Source organism: Gymnodraco acuticeps, unplaced genomic scaffold, assembly GCF_902827175.1.
Source record: "Gymnodraco acuticeps unplaced genomic scaffold, fGymAcu1.1, whole genome shotgun sequence".
In the NCBI taxonomy this organism is placed as follows: domain Eukaryota; kingdom Metazoa; phylum Chordata; class Actinopteri; order Perciformes; family Bathydraconidae; genus Gymnodraco; species Gymnodraco acuticeps.
Window position 1 is genome coordinate 2,235,444 of NW_022989810.1, and position 17,885 is coordinate 2,253,328.

General features: G+C 40.9%; 1 protein-coding gene across 2 annotated transcripts in view; it reads right to left on the reverse strand.

The window, feature by feature from the left end:
* The window catches only part of zfpm2a (zinc finger protein, FOG family member 2a), a 123,687-nt gene extending 109,959 nt beyond the window's left edge, over positions 1–13,728 (reverse strand). For both annotated transcript variants that reach the window (XM_034228882.1, XM_034228876.1), the window contains exon 1: positions 13,360–13,728. In XM_034228882.1, coding sequence (XP_034084773.1) covers positions 13,360–13,399 — 40 coding nt within the window. In that variant the 5' untranslated portion in view covers positions 13,400–13,728. The remainder of the gene's footprint in view (positions 1–13,359) is intronic.
* Positions 13,729–17,885: the final 4,157 nt, after the last annotated feature.

The following is a 17,885-nucleotide window of genomic DNA, read 5'->3' on the forward strand; positions in this document are numbered from 1 at the left end:
CACATTTTCCCTATGTGTTGTGTATAAAGTGGGTTTGGGGAATGTACTGCAAAAACTCGCTTTACATCTCCTTTTTTTTCTATTTTCTGTGTTTTATTTTCCCCTGACATCAAATCCCACACACACAGAACCCCCCCTATCCCTCCCACCCTCTTTTATTTTCTTGTCGAGAATTTGATAAAGCCTTTAGTGAGTGTGGTTGGAGCACTTGGGCTGAGGATCTGATGAGAAGTGTGGGGTCTGTCACACACAAACACACACACACACCACTATAAGCACATTCTAATTAGCTGATGTATGCAGGACCTCATCCACGTTGGAGGGGTATCAAAAAGCAATCAACGCCCCATCCCTGATGAGCTCAGAGGGACACAGAGATCCACATTGTCTATGGAAAGATGATGCGTGGCTGGGCCTCCATTCAGGCTTTCCAAACCACCATAATGCCATGCAATCACAAGACATTATGCACAGATCAGAACCCCAAAGCCACAGGATAGAGGGGGAAAAAAGTAAAGAGAATATTGAGTTCATATTTCAAAAGCCTGATTATGATGGTGGCTCTTGTGAAAAGCTGCTGTGGAGAGCCAGGAGTGGGAGAATTGGCCTGCGAGGGCCAGCAAAATATGCTTATAAATGCAGAGGAGAAGCTGTCATGATCAAGAGCAGTGCAGATAGCAGAGGAATCAGTTAAGATGACAACTCGTTGCCATGGAAAACTGGAAAAATTAATTCGGCTGTATGAGGAAAGTGATTCTTCTTGGTGGAGGGGAATCAAATAGAACTACAATATCAACCTCAGCAGAAGACTACATTATCAGAATACAAATGTGCTTTTTGGATACTAATTTGTTGAGACCCTTCTTACTATGAGTAAACATTTGTACATTTGTTCACATCATGCAGTTCTGTGCACCACCAGAAATAAGCAAGATGTGGATTAAAATCTGATCATAGTTGTTGTAGTTGTTGGGCTGTTTGTAACCAAGACACTGTCATTCAAATCTTTTCAGCGAAAGTCTGTATGAGGAAAGTGATTCTTCTCGGCTTTGGGGGAATCAAATATAACCACAATATCAACTTCTGCAGAAGTCTACATTATCAGCATGAAATGGTGAAGAAAAAAAATATCCTAAATGTGCGATCTAGGATTTTGTCAGCCATTCATAATTTAATTTGACCTGCGGCAACACAGGCGATTGGTTTCAGTAAAGACCATAGGTGTTTTAGCTGCAGGCTCCAAAGGAGAGAGGCATGTGTGTCGCACAAAGACCATCGGTTAGCGACGTACCGAAAGGGACTCTGTATCACCATCTTATCTTCAAAGGACTGGGCAGGGGCTCAGGGGAGCTGTGCCACCGTCTCGCCTACACACACACACACACACACACACACACACACACACACACACACACACACACACACACACACACACACACACACACACACACCACACACACACACACACACACACACACACACCACACACACACACACACACACACACACACACACACACACACACACACACACACACACACACACACACACACACACACACACACACACACACACACCACACACACACACACACACACACACTCACACACACTCGCCCGCGGAGAACAGGCAGGGTTCCTGCACACGCGGCACGACATCAGTGAGCTGATCTCCCCCCACACCACCACTACCACCACTACCACCACCGCCACCCTACTCCTCTCTTCCCTCCTCCCTTCCTCCACCGACTGCCTGCCCATTTGCTTCCTGGCCTCAGCTTGACGGAGGGGATGGGATCTGAACTCAACTTAGACACAGAGTTTCCACATTTCACAGATGGCCGGGAGAGGCTTTGCATGGAGGTGAGGAAACAGAGAGAGAGAAAAAGGGAGAGAAAAGGGAGAGAGAGGGAGACTCATCGCCGGCGCCGAAGCGGGGCCGATTTCACACCGCGGCAGTGTGTGCTAAAGCAGGCCGCCGCTAATCCACTCACTGAGGGGAAGGCCTGGAGCTATTCCGCCGCCCGACCGCCATCTCCCTCCACAAAGCCATAAATGGTGCATTATACAACTGGGCTTCAGAGACACTGCTGATATGCTGATAGGTGGCGGACAAAGACCAAAGCAACCACAGGAGCAGAGCCACATGCAGGACTGAGGGGCCTTAGCGCGGCAGCAGAACAGCACACGTACTCAGGCATGATCTCACCAATGCTTACTTGCTGAGGTGTGGACTGTTAGAGTGCTATATCTGCGTTCTCATCGGGGGTTAGTTCAACCTCTGGATTGGGCCTCGAGACAGAGATGGACATGCACTAACACTCCTCCCCTGCTCTCCAACAAAATAGCTTATTTTGTTCCTCTCTCTCCTTCTCCCCACTGTGAATTCCTATCTGCGAAAGTTACCAAAAGTCTTGAAGATGAGTCTTTGAACTTATGAAAGGCAATCATGTTGAATGAAAGGAGACAGGAAATATATAAACATGGGGGAATTTAAATAAATTGCCACAAAGAAAATCACGGCGAGGGCAGCGAATTATGTAACGATAAGACAGCCACCAGCCTAAGCCACAAAATGAGATGTTTTACATGAAACGAACAGCGGTCTAGATTAGAGAGCCATCCTGTTTAGACATGAAGCCAATTGGGTTGATATCACATGTAGAGAAAATGTGAAAGATAAGTGGGAACTATGAGAATTGTTATAATCCAACTGTAACAAAAAGCTCAAGTATATTGGCTTTTCCCCCCAGAAGCACTGCGCGATAAACATCTCCGATGAAAGAAGTTCATTACTGGTGCGCCGTGAAATGTAACATGCTGTATTATGAGTCTATGCCAACCTACAGCGAGGCAGCCTCTAAATGAAGCCTCAGGCATTTAATGGACATCATTAGGTGAAAACATATAAAAGATAATTATGGTAATTACAAATCGCTTTTATTCGCCCTGAGTCTTTGACAAGAAGGTTGTCATATCAGCCACTTCAAACAAACAAAGAGTTGTTGTCTCTTCCCCTAAATGATGTCCGGTTCCATTTGGATGGGGATTGTCTTCGGATTATCCTTTTTTTATTGTTTGGTTAGTGGCTCTGAATGGAGGCTACATTTCCTTCAGCAAAAACTTGATTAAAACAAGTGATTCACAATAGTGGAATTTGACTTGCATTTGCATAGGCACTTCATTACAAGTGAGACCTTGATCTTGAAAGCAGTCCCCCATACAAAGCTAATGGACATGTCTATTGGAGATGGAGGAACCAAGGCCTTCGATTTAATATCACAGACATCACAATGGGCACCCAAGGCCCGTCTTATTTAATTTCAGCTTCTAACAATATCTAAAAGGCAGTGGTGGACAGTAACAGAGGCATTTCTATTGGCTTTGTAGCATCATCTAAAACTAATGTATTCTACTGGTTCTAAGGTGCTTTCATTAGCTGTCCACAAATGCATTGTGACAACAATACAACAATGGTGGACATTAGAAAACAAAATGTACTTTTGAATACTTAAGTTTATCTAAAAGCAAGATCTTAAGTAGTCTAACTAAAGTAAAAAAATGGAATTTAATTTTCCCAATAGTAGGTATACTGTTACTTTAAGGGGCCCTATTATGCTCATTTCCAGGTTCATATTTATATTTATTGTGACATGTTTCCATGCTTTAATGTTCAAAAGCTCTTTATTTTCCTCATACTGCCTGTGCTGCAGCACCTCCACCCTCTGTCTGAAACCAGAGCCCAGTCTGCTCTGATTAGTCATCTGGCCGGTTGTGATTGGTCAACCGCTTAGAGATGTCCCCAATTAGCCTATCATGTACAATGTGTTGGAGCAGGAGCACTAGCCAAAAGAAGCGCGAGTGTTAAATAGTGATGTCACTATGTTACAGAAGAAAACAAAGGAGTCCAATGGATGCACACAAACCTATACAACAGAGTACAGGAAAGGGGAAACCCCAAAAAGCATTATAAGGCCTCTTTAGAAAAAAGTACAAAATGATGATGACAATATTGCAGCTTTTTCTTACCAAAAACATCTTCCTAGAGTTTGTTTTGGTTAAACCTAATCCAAGTGTTACTGTTATTTTTGCCACACAGGGTCAAACCGAGAGCAACTCTTGTCACTTCATCTGAGCGATACAGGATCTGAGCAGCGAGAGCAAGAAATGTTGTATGGAACGTCTTTACGCAGAGACCGAGAAGCAATCGCAAAAGAGTTGGGTGTTTATTTACAATATGCATCCAATCATCCTTTGTCACAGTTCCATGTTCGTCTTTCTTTCCGAAACCACAGAGAGACACTCGCTGGAGATTCCATTTTTGGCCTCTTTGCTACACAAACTCATAATACGGTGCCGTCTTATCAGATCCTTCTTACAATAACAGATTCACTCGGAGTCAAAGCTGTTGTTTAACTTATTCAATCCCATGGGAAAATTCAGTTCAAACAAGTCAGGAGACATCTGCCAGTCCACAGCAGCTGATGATGTCAACGGGTCTCTGCTCGTACCAGATTCCTGCAGCACTTTCAATCATTCCCTGTGAGATTACTGCAATAGGATATTACAGTACAAACTATGACCATGTGTCCTGCTGCCACAAAGCTTAGCAACATATTACAGTTTGTCAAAGCAAGCTATTGCAGGCAGAGATAGATACAGAGAGGAGGAGAGAAGCCATTGACCTTTGTGTCCTTCATATTTGCCTAGCTTCCCCTCAACCCCAATCTGAAGAGTGAAATCATCTGATTCCAAACTAACTGTCAAGCGGCGTGTGATGGCAGCAGAGCCAGCAGACATCAATCAATCAGATTTTCTCCTCGTCTATCACAGGAGGCTTTTTTCCCCTGTTTTGCCCAGGCTTATCATCTGACCCAGTTGTTATCCTGTTTCTGAAGCTTAAAAAACTTGATTATGGTCAAATGTATGTCTTGGAGATTCACTCTGTAGTCTGAACCAGAAGGAAAGAACATATTATCACCAACAGAAATGAACGGAGGATGGAATGAATGGATTTATTTTCAAAATGAGGCTCTTAATTCTGCACTCATGGTGGAAATAAGGAGTTTGAGCCAGTTATCTTTGCTTTTCAGGAATGCGTGATTGCGTGAACCTCAGATACAAATCCAATCTGATATCATAAGACAAAAAGGCATTTTAGTTGGCTACAGCACTTGCTCAATGTCAACAGTTTTTAGTAATTACCAGATAAGCATTCTCTGAAATACACAGAGAAAGAAAATTGGCTGATTCTGAAATAATAGCGGCTGCATTTCTCTCCGGATGTTTACTCTGTCACTTCACAAAAGCCGGCTTTGAAATAATAAGATGCAGGAGACGTGCACTTTTTCAACACGTCACTCCGTTTCGTCAATGTCCAATATCTAATGTGATTTGCATGATTTACAGTAAATAATCGATCACTATTTGTGTGCAGAAGGCTCTATTAAGGCTATTTCAGTAGCGGTGCTCCGTAGCTAATCACAGGCAGGCAGATAGGCCTCTGATCACATGATGTGTAAGCTGTGCTGTCAACAGCTTTAGCAGCTTTGCAATGGTGCAAATCAAAAACACAGCCTCTTTAAAAGTATTAACATGTTTTGAAGTTTGTTTTATATTTTCAGCATATTTGACATAAATTGTTTATCTGTTTACAAAGCTTTGTCATTAGTGATTTTCCGCCGAGGCCTTAAGATGCGATGCGTTTTGTGGCGTCCGTCGGGCGGAAAATGCTGATGTACAAATTGAACTGAAAAGCTTGTTACTTAATCCACCTATCCCTTAACTATAGAGCCGGCTGCATTTCATCCCAATGCAAAGTTGTGCATGGTGTTACCCCCACCTAAAATATATCCTCGGTAATTCCTGCCAAGCTGGAGATTTACACCGAACAGCTATTAGGGCGTCACTTTCTGGAGTGCCAGCACAGGAAATGGTGTTCTCCAATTCAGCCCCTTTCTTTATCATCTATTAAGAAAATAAATCATGGAATTCTTTAATTACTAAAACAATATATGTGGTTGAAGTCAAACTCAAGGCTTGGCTCAGGATTTGACTGTATATTGCTGACAAAATGATGACAATGCCTGCTGCAAAACGTGACTCACATTTCCAGGAGTCTCTTCCGTTCCCTCGTCCAAGATTCAGTCAAATCCCTATTTTGACAAATCCCATGAAAATATTTTTGATGAACTGTGGCTAATTAAACTGAAATGGACAAAAAGGATCTTAATACGGACATAAAAGTTGTTTACATCCCTTGAAATGGGAGACTGACAGACTTTATTTCTTAACTAAGGCGAGTTGCAGAACTGATTCCCTTCTGGGCTATGGAGATGTCAAAGCATCACACAGATGTGATGAACTCAATATCCATATCCATGATACATCAAAACCTCGGCATGGCACAAAAATAACTGCAATACCTCAGGAGCAACCTCAGAAATCCCCTTAATTGAGCAATATCTCCGTTCCTGATCCATGTGCATCAGCAAGGTGAAAAGGGACTGTGCAAGTTAAATGAAAGAAGAATTCATGATGTGTGGCGGCCCCTCTTACTCACCCTGGCTATTTCCCCTCTTGGCAGGGGCCAAATAGAGAATGTTAAATGAGGCAATTGTGTCCCAGAGGCAAGAAGGAGGAAGAAAAAAAAAAAAAGCAGGCACTGCCCCTGCTCTTTGCTCCAACCCTGAGGAGCATTCTGCAGCACCTGCCCCCGCCCCCAAACACCTCACACCAGACCTCACTCCACTTTAGACAACAACATGCACTGCTAATTAGTCAAATTCCTCAATTCAAGGCAGTGCTCATGTACATGAAAGTGCAATGCCTTTGTAAAAAATGTACCGAATTTCAGATAACTCACAATATGCCAGAAAAATACAACTACCATTTTTTTGTTCTCTTACAGTATAGTCAATTGTTGAAAATGACCAAGTACATTTACTTGAGTATTTTATTTAAGCTTGTACTTACTTGATTATCCAATATTACTTCTTTGGTTTTACTTTTAATGCTAAAAACAGATTATTTTTCTGTGGAATTTGTCGCAACTGTACTTACTGTACCTTGCAGATAAAGATTCCAGAAAAATAAATCCAACCATCTTTGGAAAAGTGGTCAAAAACGACACTAGTGAAAATAAGCACGACTATAATCACCTACAAGAATAAAGTGCTTAAAGATGATGCATAATGAAAGAAAATGTTGCCAGTGGTTTCAGATCACCACATCTCAATAATATCCTGCGCCCCACACACAGTGATACCAGGATGCACTGCAGCTGAGGCCTGCAGAATGCCAGGATGTAGACGTGTTAGCATTCTGTGGCTGCAGCCCCTCACTGTCAGCCTACAGACGCACTCCACGGTGACACCTCTGATAATCAAAGCTTTGTCTGGGTCTTAAAAGGACGTACTTGAACAACAGCGAGACCAGAGGCCCTCTCTGCTGCAATGGCCTTTGGACATCAATATTTAAATCTTACATCTCTGTTGTGATTAGAATGCTGCCTTTCTCTGTTGTTTTTCACCCCGTCTCCCCTGAAACAACGAGGTGGGGGTGAAAAAAGGCTGAAATCAATGATCTTTGAGTCTAAACTAGATTCCTAAGCAGTTTGCCACTCTCTGCAGCAAGATAAGATAAACTCTCTTTGACCTAAGAGATGAAGTTGCCATGACGATCAGGGAGTCCACTTTCTCTATTGATATTTCGCTGATGTAACAACAAATGGAACCAGATCCCGCTCTTGATAATGGTGATTAATTAATACCTATATTGATCCCTACAAGCAAGAGACAAGGCTATTAACTTAAAGCAGGCTGAAAGTCAATTGTTACCTGGGGGCTCAATGGGCGTCATTGATATAAAATCTAAATAAACAAAGAGGAATACGGTCAAAGGAGTGAGGCGTACACTGAGGAAACTGAAACATTGACTTTAATTAAACGTATTATGTCAACAGATTTCACATAACTGTATTAGGTTAGTTGAAAGCAATATTATTAAGTCTGAATAAAAAAAATACGGTTCAACTTATAACAAAAAACTACTAACATATGTAACATTTGTTGACATAACACATTTAATCTATTTCAGTTTTTCCAGTGTACTATCAAAGAGGAAATGCACACCAGTAGATTTAGCTTTTGTTTAGCACAAATTGCTAAAATTAACATTTTGTTTCAGGTTGTGACAGAATCAAAACACAATGCTTGCAGCGGCGGTTATTGGAATAATAGCAGTGGAATTCAGGAAAGAGGAAGATAAAGAGGAAACGGCGTGAGGAAGTGACCTCCACCTTTGCTGCAACCCTGCCCACATTTCGCACTGCTGTCCAGGCAGTGCAGCGACAGGATCACACACCGTCAATCCATCCAGCTCATCCACACATCACAGCTCTGTTTGCAACAAAGGAAGCAGCCACTGCTATACATTCCTCTCCCTATAGCTGCAGAGACATAAGCAGTAATAGCAGCGCGGCGAATACTTTCTCCACAAGTAGACACAATGGCAAAAAAATACATTACAAGACGACGACAACATTCATCTGCATTGTTGTTCGGTGTCAAAAGTGAGGAGGCAATTGGGGATCCTTCAGCTAAGACGAGGCAACGGCACAAGCTGTTATTGGCAGGGAACAGATGTTTGAGGGAAAGTTGGCATTCAACAACCATTCTTCTTCTGACAGAAATCAACAAGAGAAACACAAGAGACAAGCCGTGATTGTCACCCAATGAAAGAGAAACCCTTAAATATACAGCGAGGCTGGCATGCAAACATTTTTAGATTTTACACCCCCAAAACCTCTGACTGCCGGAGTTGCCAGCGTTCACGGACCAAGGGTGAAGCGCGGCGTCTACGACTTCCACAGCATTAGCACGCTTTTCCCTATATTAGAACACTAAGTTGTAGTAACGAGAAAAAAAAGATGGAGTTGTGTTCCCGGAGAGAGAAAAAATAAATCTAGCAGCTCCGATCCCTCTGCTCAAAAACACAGACACATGCTCGTTGCACATAGTGTACATGCTCCGATGTATACACAAGCAAACACACACAAATTCAGATACAGGATGTTGGCAGACAATTCAGTAAACACTCCCCTTATCCCTTACTACTGTAATCTGCCTCTGATAAATGCCCCTCAAAGATAGAAATGTCACCTGATATGGTAAACAGTATGCTGACATTACATAAAGTGGCCTTATGCTAAGGAGTTGGAGAGATTAACTGTGGAGCGGAGATGGGAGAAAATGGTCTCCACGATAAAAAAAACAGACTTCTAGCTCCTCGCAGAGAACGCTGTTTGGCTGTCATTCAACTCTAAACTGACTAGCAGGGAAACGCAGGGGGGCTAATTATAATAATCCGAGGGTTGTGTGTATGTTGTGTTCTATTTAAGGTACCTCAGTGTAAACAGGAGCAGTAAATAATTGGCTGCAATTAGTATTTATATTTTTAACGATTAAACTTTTGATCATTTTCTACATAAATGCCAGAAAATATTGAAAAATGTCCAGTTTCAAAAGATCCAAGCTGATGTTTTGTTTTTACAGTAAAATATAAAATATATATTTATTCCATTATGCTATGAATACAAAAAGGAAGGTCATCTCAATGCTTGAGATACTAAAAAAGTGAATTAACTATTAATCAATTCTCACAATTTATAATTACAAATAAAAGAACCTCAGTTAGCAATGTTTCCATCAAAGGCCTAAAGATCGGATATATAACAAATGTAAAAACAATGCACAAAACAGGTCATATTTACCAAAGCATCCCTAGGCCTGTTCCAGCTTTAACCACAGGTCATTATGGGTCAAAACTAAACATTTGTGTAACTGCAGTGGAGCAGCAGCAACAGATCTCTATCACATGAGAGGACAAGTCATTTGGACAGTGTGACACGGTGCTGAGCTCAGGGGACTTGTGCACTAGCCGCTCGGGTGCTGTTCAAACTTACAGTAACAGAGCAGCATAATCACTACAGTACGCTGCCTGATGGTGGGTGGACAGTGTGGAGTAAGAAAAGGAAGCAACATGAATTCTCAGAGGGTCCATACGGAGAAGACAACAGTAAAGGGGAGAGCACTAAGTCAGTTTAATAAGCACATTTGACATTAGACGTCCGCACATGGCCTCAGAGGGCCGCTTCGATATGTTCCCATAAACACTGGCGGAGGCACACTCCCTACATCATCCAGATTCCCCTTTATGCCGCGGAACTTTGGGGGGCAATTTTACAGAAAAATTACTCTGAGGGGCCTGGTTTCAATTCAGCCATGTTCATATCTTCCCTTCCTATTAAGCATCAAAATGTTCTCCTCTCAGTGCGAATAGAGGTATGGACACCAGCAGCAGCAGCAGCGAGGGAAGAGGTGGGGGGGGGGCGGGCGGGTTGAAGGGAGGGAGGGGAAGGAGGGAGGGTGAGAAGAGAGGAGAGAGGGAGCTTGGTGGAATTCACACATCATATTACAGCAGCTAATCGCAATCCGCAGAGCATCAGCGATATTTTCATCATTCCTGTCAAATTCTACTGACCCGCCTTGGAACAGCTAACAATCTGGGCAATTTATTGGCATATTGGCACGGGGTGATAAGGCTAAAAACAACAGCAGCTAGCAGCTGGCCCTGCGAGATGAGCTGATAACATTGATATGTGCTCCCACACAAAACACCTCCAACCGCTATCTGCTCTTTCTATCTAACTCTTATTACAATAAAAGTGTATGGCTTTTTTTTCCTTTCTTGGAAAAGCAACAAGGAAGAGGGGGGTTTACAGAGAAAAGGGGGTCAGAAATATATATTTATATCTATATAAAAAAATCAGATGTAACGTTTCAGGGGAAAAAAACAAGGGGGGAAAATACATAATTTATCACTGTATTATCGGGATATCCAGGCAGCCTAATCAAGGAGCACTGAGTGACTATTTTTTGCCTTATCATCCAAAGTGGTGGAAACGGAGAAGGAATTATCAGCCAGCTGCAGATTGCTGGGCTGGAATTTTAATGGTAATAATCGGGTTTCTGATGGTATATCTCCCTGCTTATCTTTCCCATTATCTGGCCTTATCTCCCCAGTCATCGGAGCAAATTAATGGTGCTCTTTCAGCATCGCCTTTTTATCACCGCTCAGAGAGCACCCAAGGGGAAAGAATAAGCAAAATATTAAAATACTGCATAAATCACAATTTTAGATAACAGTCCAATGTATGCAGGAGGCGAGGGGGGGGTGGGTGGGAGTGCGCCCAACAACCTTTTTGTCCTTTAGAATGACTGTCTGTGCCTGACTTTCTGTGCACTGCCTCCCCTGCCTTTTTTCCCCAGAGTTCCCGGGGTAGGAGAGAGGATCTAGGCTCCAAGTGACCTTTTCTGTTTCTAACTAGAGCTTGATTATACCACTGCACAGCGGCTCCATATTAACAAGATCTTACACATGACATACTAATTCACACAAGGCCAGGTCACGAAGCACCACACAAACGTTAGACGCTCTTTTTGCTCGACGACAAAATTCGGATGCTACGATGGGATTGGTCCAGAGATGAGTGGGCCAATCACGTCATACGTCGTCGTGCTTCTTTGTTGACTTAAAGTGGTTGCAGGTTTGTGGTGGATGCCAACAAATACATAAGTACAAACTCAAAGATAATTAATAAAAAAGGATGATTCTGAAAAATATATTTTTCCATATAGAGTTTATGGCAATCAAAGTGTGCTAACTGTATGAAATGAGTGCAAAACGATTTTTTTTTCTGAAAAATTATCAAAAATAAACCCGTTTTCACATAATATTAATAAATACAATGCTAAATTGGATTATCTTAAAATTGAATATGTATAAATAAAAGATACTGTTGAAAACTATTTAAAACACTCATACATCCTAATTGTGTTACCAGAAAGGCAACAACAAATTATAAATTCCAAACCATATTGCCCTAAAAACTTAAAAAATGTTATCCCCAAAAATATTTCAAAACTGAAACCATAATACAGTAATTAGAACAAAACACGACGACACACACAAACATGTCTTGTGTCACAGAATCGTTCACACACAAATGTATTAAAACAGATATTGTATACTAACATGCACATGCCCTCATGGATTCATGCATGTGACCTCACACACACATGCAAACACACCCACCCACACACACACACACACACACACACACACATACACACACACACACACATACAAATGTTGCCTTAGTTCGGAATTCTCCATAATATCTCGAAGCAGAAACACAGTATCCTGGGTGCGACACACATCAGTGGAAGTGGTTTGATATTTGGATCCCAAAGTAACCAGTCTGCTTTTTAGACAGGACAGCAGCAGACAGGAGTAACAGCAGACACACACACACTGTACACACACTGTACACACACTCTGTCTGCTGGAGTGTGTTTGGGTATATGGGTGTGTGTGTGTGTAACAATCACTACGTATTTAAGGATGCTCTACAGGCCCTTTAAAATCAATAAAATGATGAAAAGTTCTTAATACAAATATAAAATATGTTGACAATAATTCAGAAATGTGAAAGTGACACACTTTTTGTTTTATTTGCACCATAATGTTTTACTGTATTAATATTCCCAGCATTCAAAACAATATTCCCCCTAATTCCAAGTTTCATTTAAACTACATTTAAAATATTAAATATGTGTAAATCAGAATCAGAATAAAAACATGCTGTTAAGAGCAATTATAAAGTTCAGTTGCAATTATAGAGTTCAGTTGAATTGAAATTATAATATTGTATACCTTGCTACACTTTGACTGCCATACTAAGCTACAGCCAATAAAGACTTTACTGTGGAGTTTGTATAGCAGTGTGTGCACACGTATTCATGCAAAGACACCATGTGCAAGTAAACAACATGATGGAGTGTGTGTGACACGAGTGTGTCTACAAATAAAACATTTCATAGCAATGCAATTCAAAAGCAAATCGGCCTTTTAAAGCAATAACGTGGTACACTTCCAGGATGTAATAAGGCCTGGAATTAAGAATGGTGATTAATAAAGAGTCAAAGTGGCTGATAGACCATTTTGGATGAAAACTACAATAGTCCAATCAAACGGACAACAAATTAACTTGATTTTGCTACAACTTGGAAACTTTTCCTCCGGCAGCACGGTGGGATTTGGATTGTAAATCATCTTTTTGAAACACAAACCTATCTGCGGAGGGACGGAGCTGGACCGTGACAGGCAACACATGAGGGGCTGCTGAATCAGCTCCTCTGCGGTCACTATCACCACACAACCCCGCAAACTCTGGGAAAGCTCGGAGACGCGGAGCAGCGGCTCAAACAAATGAAATAAAGGACACAAATAAACTTACGTCTGATCTGCCTGGGGTTGCTCTGCTTCCTTCGGGACATGCCTGCTGTGCGGCTGGTCAGTGAATCCAGGTGTAGTACTGACAGATCGATAGGTTCTGGTTCATCCAAGCAGCCGGTTTTGGGTTTTTGTCTGATGGTAAATTGAGAAAGAAAAAGAAGAAGAAGGGGGGACTTTTTTTACGCACAAGTCTATCGTTCCGTCTGTCTTTCCTTTATCTTTCTCGTTTCTCTGGCTCTGGCTGTGGCTTTCTCTCCCTCACACACACACGAATACACACCCTCCTTTGCTCTCTCTCTCTCTCTTGCTCTCTCCCTCTCTCACTCTTTCTCAGCACCGTGCTCCGTGATGAGGCTGCGCTTCGCCGCGATCCGCACGGACTGACTGGGGAGGTGAAAGCATTTCGCGCTTTTGTTTGAAGATAAGGTTTGTTCCTCCCCGGGTACCGTAGCCGCAGCTCGGTGAACTTCACTTGATCCACAATTACTTTAAACTTCCCACCTATTAATTAGCGTCGGCCTTAATTAGCGCGCGTGTTTTGGGGGAAATATAAACGGAGATGGAGACACACTGAGCTCCAGCCCGGGATCAACATGAGCCATCGCAGTCACAATAAAAACAAAAACATCATATTTTAAGATGCCTTTTCTCGGGTAAACATTTTCTCACACCTCTCATTAGTAGGTTTAAAATCATCAATATGATTAATTTAACATTAATATTTTACCAATCATGCGACAAAGCAGGTGTTTATGGGATAATTTAATGCAGCATGTGGTTCTATCAGCAGCTAATCTGAACCTTTAATGACTGAATACTCCAGGAATAGCTCAGTTGCAGCCTGGCCACTCATTCCCCCATAATGCACTCTGATCTGGCTTGAGATCCCATGACCCAAGTTATTTGACCTCTTGGCCAAAAACTGAAACAAGTAATTTACAATCTAATATTTGTATAGCACACACAGCAAGTTTATAAAAGACTGGTGCATTTTTTTGTACTTTTGTTTATTTATTATTTTTAAGGAAATGTATGTAATACAAACCAATGCAACACACGGCAGGATTTACAACATAAGCTAATTTACAATCCCCTATATGGGCCTTAATCAATAAAACTCAGAAAATACAGTAAAACACAATCTCAACAATAATAATACGTACCAAAAACACACAAATGCAGAATACAACACAAAAACACACATAAAACAATTAAATTAAGCACCATAAAACAAGAAACACTAGATCATTCATATCTGAGCTGTCTTTAAACGCTATTTCAATTTGAGTGTAACATGCTGTTGAGTGAATGAGTTCTGTAGGCCTATGTACTGTAGGGAATTCCACATTTTGAGCAGCAAAAGTAGTGTGTCCACATTTGGAGTTACTTAAAGCATCTTACCTCAATATTTATACCAAAACATTTGTACACTTGCTGTCAAATATATTCAGTGGATTTACAGCTTGTTAATGCCTTGTTTATTCATGAATATTTGATAAACTGTCAATCATAGCATTGCCTACAATTAGCCTGCCTATGGACAGAGAAAAATATTCAGAATATTTAAAGCAGGAGAGAGAGAGGAAAGGAGAGGCTTGAAATCATTCAGATTTTGACTGCCATGTTCTGAATAGTTGCCCAAACTGGAAATCACTCTCTTCAATTAGCCAGTTGGACTGCCAAGGAAGACAAGCAAGTGGCCTGTGAAATTATCTTGTAACCCAATTCCACAACTTTGGAATGGAGTCTGAAACTACAGAATAATTTATGTGGCAGGCGGGTCAGCGGCGGTTCACCTTGAGGAGAGCATCTGTCTCGCGAGCCTCCTTGGTTTGTATCTTCCTGCACCCCCCACCCCCCCAACCCCCCCTCTCCTCCTGTGGCTGAAGTTTTTTCTTTCTTCTCCACATACTTTTTCAGGATCCAAACACAATTGATGTCATGGGACAGTGAGTCATTTCATATCTCAGCTTTGTCATAAATCCTCACCAAATCTGTGTTACTCTTTTTTAAGCCAGCTTTATTACAACGTATTAACACATGTTTTATTTATCTTATCATGTATGGTCAATAAACCCCATTTATGCAGAATGAAACCCTATTTTGAGGTAAAAAATGCACCATAAAAATATTATTTTGACTGCAATTAAGATCAGAGGAACATATTTTGATTTATGTATCTCAAAGTTTAGTCAGGATTCTATTTTGAAACTATTTCAAATTTTAATGGCAGCACATTACAATACCAGATGCTATATATTTAAATAAAACACGATGAATAAAACATAATTCAATGAAAGTAGTGAAGTATGAAATGATTCAAGTTGTTTTCGTGGCACCAAGATTAAATCACACCTTAATTCTGACAGAAAAACATTTAGAAATGGGTCAAAACGGACCCAAGGATGACAGGAAGGATGTATTGATAGACAAATAGTGATAAATGTGAGAATAAGACAATTAAAAAAGGTTTATTTTTTTTACTTTTCTGTCAAATTAATCCAAAAAAATCCCCAAATCAAAAAGAAGTAAGTTTAAATTAGTAAACTGTCTTACACATCCTTGAAAATAACATCCTTAAATAGCATACTGGCCAATTTAGGGAACCCAGCACCAAAATCAATAATGATTTGTGGTAAGAGCAACAACACAGTGAGAGAGGGAGAGTCAAATTGCCAGCTGAAGATTAATTTAACGCCACTCCTAAATCCTCTGAGACTGCAGCGAGGTTCTTCTCTGCTGTTCCTCAGCCCCAGTGGCTTGTTTGAAGCTGTCTTTGATTGACAGGTACAAATCTGCGAGAGGAACAGAAAGCTTTTTTTCACTGCTCAGACCAGATGGTTGTGATAATTAACATGATACTGTTTCCATCGCAGGGGAAATCACTGACACAAGGTTGGTCATATTAATAGGTTAAGGTATACTGTATGCTGTGGAGATGCTGCACAGTGCACTCGCTTAATCTGATTACAGGGGGAAAGGTTGATTTAGTGCGCTAAATCATTTGATTAGAACTGCCAAGTCACATTTGGGGAACGCCGTTCAGGGTCGGGGCGTGGAGGTGGGCTGTCTGGTGGCTTCATCATGTTCATACTTAAAGAAAATATGCTTCAGAAGAAAGTGTGTTACCTCGTTGGTATGCCCAATACTGCTCTTACTGAAGACAGCACCAACTGGGTCTCATTCAGAGCCTGACAATATTTTGTGAGAGTGACATGTTGATATTAAATAATAGATACAGCTTTTTTTAAATGATGTGTTTACTGACAGCTCTGTCTCAAACAATGGCATGTTTCAGAAGTGAATGAATAACATGTTTTCTTCAGTTTTACCTATGTTTTACTGGTCATTTTAAAAGGTACATTCATAATTTGTATAAATAAACATGTTGTTGTACCCTTATCTTCGTGCAGAAACTCATATTTAACACATTTGTTAACATTATATAGTAAGGGACTGTGCAAAAAACATTTTGATAACATAAGTATAGCTAAAGCCTATTTTTATATGCATGACCTACCATAGCCTAATTAATATTTTATTTGCACCCTCCACTTACGTCCCAAAAATGCAACACTATTCCGAACAGTATCTCAAAATATGAGAATATTCCATTGGAACAACTCACTTTGGCGTTATACAGTAGTGAGAGTATTTAAGATGTTCAGCATTATTAGACAGTTATATGTTTTTCTAATGGGAGTGGAATTACCAGAATGAAGGGAATCATAGATAAATGAGATGTTCTATTTTATTGAATTTCCCAGAATATGTTTTTTTTTTAAAAACATGAGTAGTCACTGTCTTTTGGTATAACACATTTAACAAAATAATTAACTGTACTTCTGCTTTTAGTGTTGATTTACTTTTTGCCAATTTAACGTTGAATAACAAATGAATAGCAATTTTGAATTTTTTGTGAAGAAAAATAACCTCTGAATAACCTCTCAATGTTGTCAAAAACACAACACACACCTTTAATGACTGGCGGGCATAGAACACCTTTTTGATGAAGATATTTCACTTTTTTTTTCTTCTCAAAGAGGAATCAAATAAATCGAGGAAAAGTCAAAAGGCCCTCTCCTATTCCCTTGAAACATCTTGGGTGCAAAATGGATCCCTCCCACTTTCTGACCCCCACTCGTCTTATACTTATTTTCCAACAGATCCTAAATCACATGTTTTTGCATTGCAACAAAGTCACAACATTAATGCAACGTCTTAAATGATCATCCTGTGCAGTAACTTCCCCAGGTGTTCCCAAACGTTGTCATGCCAGCATTAATTTAACAACCATCCTAAACTGAATTACTGCCATAATAACGGCTGCAGTCTGTTTCAGTGAGCTGCTGTGGAGACCGGGTGATGTCACAAGGAGCCTGGCAGGACAAATCACAGGTTTGATTTGTATAAGGGGTCATACATGTCCGGTGGCGCTGCGAGTGACAGCCATCGCTCGGACGGGGCTCCATCCTGAAGGAGCAGCAGCAGAGAGAGGCTGCTGCTGCTGGGGTAGCACCCTCTGGC